Here is an 11,264-nt window from a genome sequence, read left to right on the forward strand (position 1 = left end):
TCTCTCTCTCTCGTCGCGCGCGCGCTCCAGTCGCTCTCTCTCTCGTCTCCTCTCTCTCTCTCTCTCTCTCCTCTCTCTCTTCTCTCGTCTCATATCTTTCTCGTCTCTCTCGGCGTACTCTCTTTCTCATCTCTCTCGCTATAACTCTCGTCTCTCTCTTCTCTCTCCTCTCGTCGCTCTCATCTCTCTCCGCGCTCGTCTCCTCTCTCACTCTCATCTCTCTCTCCTTCTCCTCTTATCAGCTCGTGTCTCCCTCGGCAATTTATACCGCCCCTTCTTTTTACTTCCACCTCTCTCTTTCTCTCGTTTTCTTCGCCTCTGCTGGTTGTTTTTCGTTCGCCGTCTCGGAGTCGCATCGCTTTTTCTTCGCTTATCCTCATACGCATATCTCTCGTCTCTCTCTCTCAGCTATCCTCGCTCCTCGTCGGTCTCTCCCACCGTCCTTTCTAACTTCTGGCCTCCCTCACTATCCGCCCCCCTCTCTTTCCTGCCCATCCTTCCCCTCTCACTCTCCCACGGCGCTCCTCCGCCGCCGCTGTTTCTATGTGGTGAGCGGGGAGTAGCAGTAGCAGTAGCAGCGAGTCTCTCTCTCTCTCGCCTTGCTCGGCACCTGGGTGGCTTTTATGCAAGCTTGCCGGCTATTAGTCGCTAAATAGCGGCGATGAACGCTGCGAATCAAGCTGCTCTAATAATCTCCCCGACAATCGGCTAGACGCGCACCGACCGTCGCTCGCGTAGCGCTCACGAACCGCAGCGTTGCGAGTACGTCTCCCGTCCACGCACCGCATCGCGGCAGCAGCGCGTGGCTCCGCCCAGGCCCCGCCCAGCGTTTCCGTGACGCCGTCGCGAGGCGACCAATCGGAGAAGAGGATCGGTGATGGCTCACCAGGCGGTCGCGCGGTCATCAATTACCTTTCGCTGCGACTCGGGGCGAAAAAATGTTGAAAGATCGAGTGCATGCATGTGCGTGTGTATGTGCGTATGTGTGTGTGTGTCTACCGGGTAATGGCGACCAGCGCTACACGTGCGTCGGCGCTTGATTGACGCAGACGATCAAAACCACGGACTCGCAGAGAGCGAACTGAGCATGCGGGCTGCCCCCCGCCTCCTCCTCCTCTTCCTCCTCCTCCTCCTCCTCCTCCCCCCTCCTCCTGCCTCCGTCTGACCATCCACGGAGCTATGAGACGTGGCGTCGGCTCGACTAGCACTGTGCCTTTTTGATCTCGCGCACACCAGAGGGATCCGACGAAGCGAATTACTGGATACGCGAGTGCGTGCGTACGTACGTGTGTATGTGTGTATATATATATATATATGTATGTATGTGCGTCCGCGTGCGCGCAGTAAGAGAGAAAGCTCGCATCGACGCGCCCGTGTGTTGAGCAGAGAGCGAGCATAGATGCTCATACCTGGAGACCAGGACAGGTAGACTCGGCGGTGACTGTTCACACGGTGCGTCACCTTACACCACGTCGCACGAGAGACATCACGAAAGAGAGCAAGAGAGAGATAGAGAGAGACAGCGAAAGAGAGAGAGAGAGGCAGCGAAAGAGAGAGAGAGATAGAGAGAAAAAGGGAGGCTGCGAAAGAGCGAGAGACAGGCGCACCGAGAGGCAGAGAAAGAGAGAGAGAGATAGACGCGCAGAGGCAGACAGACAACTCGTGAGAGAGATCAACGACAGAGATACACGCCCCCCACCACCACCATCACCATCACTCTCTCACACCAAGGCCGCTATACGCACATCGCAATTTCCTTGTTTCTAGACCGTGTTTTTTTCTCTCGCTCTCTACCCGACAAAAAACCGCGAACGAGGCAAGGGCATCTCTCCCACCGGGCGAAGAAGGACCACCCATCGGAAAAGCGCGGAGGCAGGGTACCTACGACGACGACGACGTCGACGTGTTTCCGTTCGCCGACGTCTTTCGTCTGATTCCTCGTCGCCTCGGTCCGGCCTCGTCTGCACGGCGACGAGCATTTTTTTGCTACAAGCTGCCGCTGCCTGTGACTGACCGACCGACCGACTGACTGACTGCGCGAGTGAGTGTGGTGCAACACTGCGGCGTGATAACGACGCAGCCGTCGACGTTCCAAAAACAGCAAACAGTAAATTTCCTGCATAGCGAGCCGAGCGTCGCTATTTGTTTGCGTTGCAACCGTACACGTTGACGCGCGGACGTATATGAGTTGTCTTCACAATCGCAGCGGGACCATAACAGCAGATAGACGCGGACGGACGGACGAACCTCGGCAGTGGGGACACCCGTGCGCGCGTGCGTGCGTGCGTGCGTGCGTGTACTGGTCGGACACAAACACACACACACACTGTTAGTTCGCCGGATTCCCGAGTGGCACTTATACGCGGCACGTGTGGCGAGAGACAGCGCATCTAGAGGTGAGAAAGCGAGAGAGAGAGAGAGAGAGAGAGAGCGAGGAGGAAGAAGAAAGTAAAAGAAAAAAGAGAGATAGATAGTAAGGAGGAAAAAGAAAGAGAAGGAGATGATAAATATTAGCGAGAGGTAGCGTATCGGTCGAGGAGAGGAGATGTACGAATGACCTGCAGGCTGAAAATATATTTCACAGAGGTAGGGTAAAGAAACCTACCGTTACGCTGTTCGTGTACCAATGGTGTCGGAGTAGTTATTAATTAGTGTATTGCAAATTATTACAGCGTCTGAATTTCGTGTGTGTGTGGTGCGGTGTGTGTGTGGTGGTGTGTGTGTGTGGTGTGTGTTTGTGTGGTGTGTGTTGTGTGTGTGTGTGTGTTGTTTGTGTGTGCTGTGGTGTGTGCTGTGTGACGCGCGCGCCGCGTGTGTGTTATGCGTGTTGTGCGCGCGCCGCGTCGTGTTGTATTGCTGTGGTGTGGCGTGGTCTGTGGTGAGCGCGTGGTGTATTTCGCGTGCGTGTGGTGGTATGTGCGTGCGTTGTGTGTACACGCGCGCGCATACATATATGTCATATCTTTCAGAAATTGTTTAGATGCGTAGGTTAAGCAACAATGCTATCGATATTTTAATTCTGCCGGACGCACTTAGTGCAATGTACGAGTGTCAATAAATGAGAAATTAACAGGCAAAGCCTAATGCACTTCCTGTTAGATGCACTTTACATATAATAGAACAAGTAAATATAATAATTATTATCGCGTGTGTATCTGCGTACCTGCGTGCGAGTGTGTGCTGTGTGTTATGAGTGAGCACGCACACACACATTCACACATAACACCACATCACACACACACACACACATCACCAAGCCACACACACACACACACACAGCAAACACACCCACCATAACACACATCACCAACACATTGTCTACCACACACGGTATATATGTAAATATACATAATTTAATATATATAAGTATATACCCAACGTTAATATCACACGATCCACACAAACACACAACACACAACACACACACACACACACAACATCACACATCACACACACACACACACACACACACACACATACACACAAACACACACACACCACACACAACACGACACACACACAAGCCACACATCACAATCACGCGTCTCCACGCGCAGGCTAACCAACATACGTATGAAAAAAACACCACCCAGCCGTATACACACAATCCGAAAATTGACTGCTCGCTCTAAGATCTAGAAAAACATACATAGAGTCACACGCGCGCACGACACGACCGCACACGACGCACACACGATGCCGGCATTGCATTCGCGCACGCGGAAACCTGAAGAAATCCATAGAAGACGTAGATCCTTGAAAAGGCGATTTGCATCTCGATAGCTCACCTGCAGACCGGGTTACCGAACATAATTTCTCCAGCACGTGGACGCGTTCCAACACGATGGCAAAATTCCATACAGAAAACCACGCGCGAAAATCAGAAAACATACCGCATTCCACCCCATTCACTTAGCATCCCAGGGTGACCCTCCTACCAGCCCGGCATCTATTTACTGGTGGAGTCTCTCGTTCCTTTTTTCCTTCGCTCTTTCTCTCTCTTTTAACTTCTGTGTCTCTCTCTCGCTCCCCCATCTCTCTCTCTCCTCTCATTACTTCCTTCCTCCCTCCCTCTCTCTCTATGTACATACAGGCCGCGGTTAAGTGTAGGATTGAGCCGACGGTGATGTGGCAGCAGCAGCAGCAGGCAGCGAGTAGGCAGCAACTAGCAAGGTAAGCAGCCCACCAGCAGGCAGGCACGCAACTAACAGCACTAAAACAGCAGACGCAGCAGCAGAACAGCAACAGCAGCAGCAGCAGCAGCAGCAACAGCAGCAACAGGCAGCAGCAGCAACAGCAAGCAAACGGCGGCGGTGAGCAGCAGCAGGCAACAGTCAGCAACCAGTCAGCAGCAGCAGCAATGCAGCAACGCGGCGGGAGCGTGTAGCGGCGCTTGGTAAGTCGTTGGTTATTTCTATAGTGGTTATTAGCAGTGGCCGGCCGCGCATAAGCACAATACCAGGCGCAGCGAGAGTCACGACTGGATTACACGCGTAACGCTGAGGCGCGGTCAGTGCTTGTGCTGGCTGCGGGGACGAGTACCGGAATACTAATATTATATGTGAGCATGTTGTGTTGTTTGTTTATATGATATTATAGGTATATAGTATATAATAATGATATATAGTAGTAGTAGTATAGTATTATAGTTTTATATTATTATATTCAGATATTATTTTCTGTTATCGGATTACAATATTATAATATTATATTAAGCTATAATATAGTAAAATATAATAGTATATATTATATAAATATATAATATATATATAATTGTATTATACATGCTGTCGGCGTGTGCGTGTCGTGGGGCGCGTAGCCGTGTGTGTGTGTGTGTGCGCGCGGCGTGGCGTCATACGCAGCCTGTTTCGAGTAATATTGGGTTACTATTTTGGAAAGGATAAAGGGACCACGTATTGTACGACTCAATATAATTAGATTGCTATAGCGGTTGTTATAAATTAAGTTGTCAAAACTTATCTTTAACCAACAGTTACAAATAAAAATAGAAATAGGAAAGAAAATTAATACAGAATAAAATTGTTTTTATAGATTAAATAGCATTGGATTATATTACGTTATATTTTACTGCGATATGAATTAATTCTATTTGATATTATATTGAAATGTAATTATATTTGTAATTGGTGGTGTGTTAAGTGAATAAATATCAATATAATATAATATATATTACATATAATTAAGTAATAATATAATATATATATAATATAATATAAGATAGTATAATATAATAGAATTATAACTATAATAAATAATATAATCTAATATAATATAAATATAATATACATATAATATAATAATATAATATAATATAAATAATGATATATAATATAATGATAATATAATATAATATAATATGAATATATGAAGAGTTTTACGCGCAATTATTATATGTGCTATTTATAATTTAATTATATACAGATAAAACGGTTTATAACTAAGAAGAAAATTGCCGGCAGTTAACAATTATACGAAATATAAACAACCATAGTTCTCTGTTCTCTGTTCTGCCAAATGACAGGTAAATTCGAAAAATATCGCCCGGACGCTATATGTGTATATTATATATATATATGTGTGTATCGTCGCTACACACAGCTGTTTGCCCACAGTTATACCCACGAAATATTTACCCACAGTTTCCTCACACGCGTAGCATAGTTATACGAACCACTGGTTGATAAACGCACATATTCTATTCGCGTAAACGTCTCATTTGACTTTTCAACATCACTAAAATAGATAATAATACATATTAGCCGACAGTGGCATCTCAAATTTCTATGCACGTCCATACGAAACGATTTCATTTGTATACGATATTACCGTACCTAACACCGTACTATTAGATTATTCGTGTTGTATTATTGCGATTATAACTACTAGCGTGTTGTATGTAGAATACGGTAAAATGCAGGAGATCTGCGTGTCTGCTGTTCCAGGCAGGTCTAGGTAATGGAGGTGGCGGTCAGCACACAGGCCCCGTAAAGACAAGCTGCTGCTGCTGCTGCTGCCAACGATTCCACAATGGTCCCGCTTTCACCGACTGCGTATCCGCTACACGCACATATATTTATGTATATTTAATACGTTTATTAATATATATATATATATATATATATATATATATATAATGTGTTGTGTAATGTGTGTGTGTGTGTGTGTGTGTGTGTGTGTGTGTTGTGTGTGTGTGTGGTGTGTGAGTGTGGTGTATGTGTTTGTGTGGTGTTGTGTGTGTGTGTGTGTGTGTGTGGTTGTGTGTGTGTGTGTGTGTGTGCTGTGTGTGTGTGTGTGTGGTGTCGTGTGTGCGGGTTGTTGTGTTGTGTTGTGTGTGTTGTGTGTATCGTGTGTGTGTGTGGTATGTGTGTGTGTTGTGTGGTGTGGTGTGTGTTGTGTGTGTGTATGTGGTTTGTCGTGTGTGTGTGTGGTGTGGTGGTGTGTGTGTGGTGTGTGTGTGTGTGTGTGTGTGGGTGGGGTGTGTGTGTGCGGTGTGTGTGTGTGTGTGTGTGTGTGTGTGTGTATGTGTGTGTGTGTGTATGTGTGTGTGTGTGTGTGTGTGTGTGTGTTTGTGTGTGTGTGTGGGTGTTGTGTGTGTGTGTGTGTGTGTGGGTGTGTTGTACAGAGGCGGTGTTGTTTAATTATTATTAATAATTATTGTTATAATTGTGATTAAAGGGCACAAACATGCGATTATAATTCCGCGAGAACAACTATCATTACCCTATCCCTCTCTTCCTCTGCACACTCGCCCCTTTCTCACACCCTCCCTCGCCTTTTACGCCTAACCTTTCTCCTCCTCGTCCACTTCGCCCTCCCTCGCACTCTCCTCCCCATCCCCCCTCTCCCCTCCTCTCACCCTCGTTCCCTCGCACTTCCTGCCCCATCCCCTTCTCCTCCTCTCTCACCCTCCCTCCCCCTCGCACTCTCCCTCACGCATCCCCTCTTCCTTTCTCCACCTCCCTTCCCCTCGCCACTCATCCATTCCATCCCCCTCTCCCTCCTTTCACCCTCCCCTTCCCTTCGCACTATACCTCCATCCCCTCTACCCTCTCTCTCACGCCTGCCTCCCCCTCGGCACTTTCCTCCCCACCCTGCCCCCTCTTCTGCCCATCCTTTTCCTTTCGTACTCTCCTTCCCATCCCCCTCTCCTTCCTCCCACCTTCCCTTCCCCTCGCACTCTCCTCATCAATCCTCCTCCCCCTCATCCAACTCATCCGCAATTAAGGAATGTCACATTGCTCCTCCCTCGTGTGATTCTTCTCTCGCCTCTTCTAATAATAATTAAATATCGTATCCGCTAATCACCGACACTGTTTTGCATTGCTATGCGCAGACGAATCCGCCATCAGCAAGTATGAGTTTACAAGCCGACACGTCGTCGCCACCACCCGCGCCGCCGATTCCGACGACGACGACGACGACGACGACGACGCAGCAAGCGTCGCCGACGGTCGGCGGACGGCAGTCGCTGAGTCCGTCGTCGTCGCCGGAGTCGCCGACGAACATGGCGGCGGCGACGAGTAAGAACAACCTTGCCTTCTCAATCGCACGCATCATGGAGCCTGCGCCACGTCGCCCGAAACCGACGCGCCCCCTAGTGTCGCTCGGCGCCGTCGTCGACGACTTCAAGCGAAAACTGTCGTCGCCGACGGCGCTGATGGCGACCGCCTACGGCGCGCCGACCATCGTCGGCTCGTCGCCAGTGGCGCCGCCGTCGCCGTACAGCAAGACGAGTCCGCTGGGGACGCTTCAGTCGCAGTATCAGAGTCAGATCGAGGCTCTGAGCGAACAGCAGCGGCAGCGGGACATGCTACTTAGCTCGAGTCTGTACGAGGTGACGATACGTCGCTACATACAGCAGAGCGGCGGCCTGGCGACGCACCTGCAGGCGGCCGCTGCTGCTCCGGCGCTGAAGATCCCCGACCTACGGCAGTACGACATGCTGCGGCAGCTTCCCGCGCTCTACCCACACGGCTTCCCCGCCAACGTCTCCCCGAAGGAGCAGTACAACCTACTGTGTTTGCAGCAACAGCAGCATCAGCAGCAACAGCAACAGCAGCAGCAGAAGCAGGAGGCGGCGTTGAGGTTGCCCAATCACCAGCATCACCATCATCATCACCACTACCCGGCGGCGACAGTCAACCATCGTCAACATCTCCCGCAGCTGTCGCCGCGCTCTGTCAACATTCCCCGCGCCGGACATCCGCTCCCGCCGACGCCGACGCGACCGGCCGACGCGCCCGACTTCCGGCGTCGCGAGAAATCTCGCGAGAGCGCCGACTCGTCGGCGAAGTCGTCGTCGTCGTCGCCGCCAGGCGGCGACGCGGTCGCCGCGACGGTGGCGGCGCGCGGCGGCGGCGAGACGCCGAAGAGCAATAAGAAGGCGGTGCTGAAGCAGAAGACGTTTACTTGTCTCGAGTGCGGCAAGATCTTCAACGCGCACTACAACCTGACTCGCCACATGCCCGTGCACACGGGCGCTCGTCCCTTCATCTGCAAGATCTGCGGCAAGGGCTTCCGTCAGGCGAGCACGCTCTGTCGCCACAAGATCATACATACGGCGGAGAAGCCGCACAAATGCAGCACGTGCGGGAAGGCGTTCAACCGCTCGTCGACGCTCAACACGCACGTGCGCATACACGCCGGCTTCAAGCCGTGGACGTGCGAGTACTGCGGCAAGGGGTTCCACCAGAAGGGCAACTACAAGAACCACAAGCTGACGCACAGCGGCGACAAGCAGTACAAGTGTCACATCTGCAGCAAGGCGTTCCACCAGGTCTACAACCTGACGTTCCACATGCACACGCACAACGACAAGAAGCCGTTCATGTGCAGCCTCTGCGGCAAGGGCTTCTGTCGCAACTTCGACCTGAAGAAGCACGTTCGAAAGCTCCACGACGTCGCCGCCGACGACGCCAGAGCCGCCGCCGGAGGAGGAGGAGGAGGAGGAGCGCAGCCGACGTCGATGTCGGCCGCCAATATGGCGTCGATGACGGCCGCCAGTATGGCGTCGGCGCTATCGCCGATATCGCAGATGGCGCACATGACGCAGTTTTCGAGCGGGCCGCCGCCGTCGGTGCCGCTACCGATACCGGCGGCGCTGATGAGTCAGTTCATGCTGTCGCCGACGTCGCTGGGACACGCCTTCATGCCGAAGATGTCCATGTTGTGACACACGACGCTAGATGGCGCCGCGCGCAGCAACAATCAAACATTCCCTCTTAGCAATATGTGTGTGTGAGTGTGTGATTAATTAATTAATTAATATTATTATTATAATTGTTATGATGATGAGGATGATCACCGGACCATGTATATCCGTTCTGGTGGATATCAGACGTGAATATTCTGCCACTATATGGTTGGACAGAGGCAACAAAGGGGCAACCATCTATCTACTCACACCATGGCCAGACAAAGAAATGGAGAGAGAAAGCGCGAGAGAGAGGCGAGAGAGAGAGAGAGAGAGAGAGAGAGAGAGAGAAAGAAAGAGAGGAGTGAGAATGGTGTATCCTTTACCTTCTCATTCATCATGCGTCAGCAAGGATGCAAACGCCATGACAGTGACGTCACAGCACGCAGCGCCATCTACATCACCGATGGCAGACGACTAAACGGACCGTCGAGTTCTTCTATCGAGTAAAATCCACGGTCAGATATCGCTATCGTCATCGTTCACCCTCGCCGCTACCACTAGACGCCAGAGCGTTCGGACATCGCCAACGTCGCCCGTCGTCGCCGGGGTCATCGTCAACGTCGACCATCGCCGGCCTCATCGTCAACGTCGACCATCGCCGGCGTCATCGTCAACGTCGACTATCGCCGGCGTCATCGTCAACGTCGACCATCGCCGGCGTCATCGTCAACGTCGACCATCGCCTGCCTCATCGTCAACGTCGACCATCGCCGGCGTCATCGTCAACGTCGACTATCGCCGGCGTCATCGTCAACGTCGACCACCGGCGCCGTCATCGTCAACGTCGACCGTCGCCGCCGTCAGCCATGAGAAGAAAGCAAGCGTACTGCGTTTCTAACGGTAATATTTTATCTAGCTTTAGTGTCAATTCACCAACGCATAGCATACGCAGCCGGAATATTCTGGTCATGGCTAGCTTCATTATAAAGATTTCTTATAGCACATATGCAGACTAAATCGTCTGGAAACACCTAGTCTCACTAGTCACTCCATTCACTTTCAACTGGAAAAGTTCAGAATTATAAATTCCAGAACATTCGGACTATACTCTAGGATTCTAGATATTCTAGATATTTTAGATCTTCTAGAAAGTGAGTGTGGAGTGAATCTAGTTGTTGTTTGCGCACCGTCGTTCCCTCTCCCCGCTCACTCACGCGGGATTGCTGCGTGTAAACACTGTTGGAACCGCCTCCCCCCCCCCACGCGCGCGCGCGTCTGCGGGGCCACGCGTCACTACGCTACGTCAGCCCCATCATCAAACATAGCTGCATGCTACATGCTACTGCTGCGTGCTACTGCTACTGGTACTGCTATCTGACCTACTGGCTACTGCTCACTGCCTACTGACCTGACTGCTGCTACTCCCTATGCTGCTGCTTACTGCTACTCTGCTACTGCTACTGCTGTGCTGCTGTCTGTACTGTCATTCTAGTTGCTGGCTGCTACTGCTACTTGCTGGCTGTCTACTGCTACTGCCTACTGCTACTGCTACTGCGTACTGCTGGCTGCTGCTGCTAATGACCTATGCCTACTGCTACTACTTACTAGCTGCTATCTGCCTACTTTCCTCTTGCTGCTTGCTACCTGCTACCTGCTACTGTGCTGCTGCTGACTCACTTGCTACTGTTACTGCTACTGTGGCTGTGCTGCTTGCATCCTGCGGTAATGGCGCTGTGTTGTGAGAAGCAAAAACGCCCACGAGCGACGCACCGGAGCAAAAGAATTAAAATTATGGGATTATATTATGTCGTCGTGTATACTATATATATATATATATATATATATATATATATATATATATAAGCGCGGGCAAACGGCATATAGATAAGCCGTCTGCCCGCGCGTCACCACGCGAGAACACGCGTGATAAAGTAAACTGTGGATAGTGCGTGTGATATAACGTCTGTCCTGCACACGCGAATCACGCGAGATCACGTGAATGTAGGAAGAAACTTGTGTTTCATTGCTAATCCTTGGTTTCACGCCCTCTCCCCCAGCTCCTCCTCATCTATCTCTCCCTCTCCCTGTCTTTCTCTCTCGCTTTCTT

The 11,264-nt window shown here is 50.7% G+C and overlaps 1 protein-coding gene across 1 annotated transcript; it reads left to right on the forward strand.

Moving 5' to 3' along the window:
• Window positions 1-1,399: 1,399 nt before the first annotated feature.
• Window positions 1,400-9,826, forward strand: LOC106818640 (fez family zinc finger protein 2-like). The gene is made up of 4 exons (XM_014823328.1): window positions 1,400-1,425; window positions 4,226-4,337; window positions 7,355-8,008; window positions 8,384-9,826. The coding sequence occupies exons 1-4, from the start codon at window positions 1,400-1,402 to the stop codon at window positions 9,191-9,193; spliced, it is 1,602 nt and encodes a 533-aa protein (XP_014678814.1). The 3' UTR covers window positions 9,194-9,826.
• Window positions 9,827-11,264: the final 1,438 nt, after the last annotated feature.

Source organism: Priapulus caudatus, unplaced genomic scaffold (assembly GCF_000485595.1).
Source record: "Priapulus caudatus unplaced genomic scaffold, Priapulus_caudatus-5.0.1 Scaffold2400, whole genome shotgun sequence".
Taxonomy (NCBI): Eukaryota; Metazoa; Priapulida; class Priapulimorpha; order Priapulimorphida; family Priapulidae; genus Priapulus; species Priapulus caudatus.

What these genes read in the sequence shown, in the direction of transcription:
- LOC106818640 (XM_014823328.1), top strand. Translation starts at nt 1,400, where the DNA reads ATGCTCATACCTGGAGACCAGGACAG. An exon ending in ATACCTGGAGACCAGGACAG is followed by an intron (nt 1,426 to 4,225) that starts GTAGACTCGGCG and finishes CTAAAACAGCAG; the next exon opens with ACGCAGCAGCAGAACAGCAA. An exon ending in CACACGGCTTCCCCGCCAAC is followed by an intron (nt 8,009 to 8,383) that starts GTCTCCCCGAAG and finishes GGCGGCGGCGAG; the next exon opens with ACGCCGAAGAGCAATAAGAA.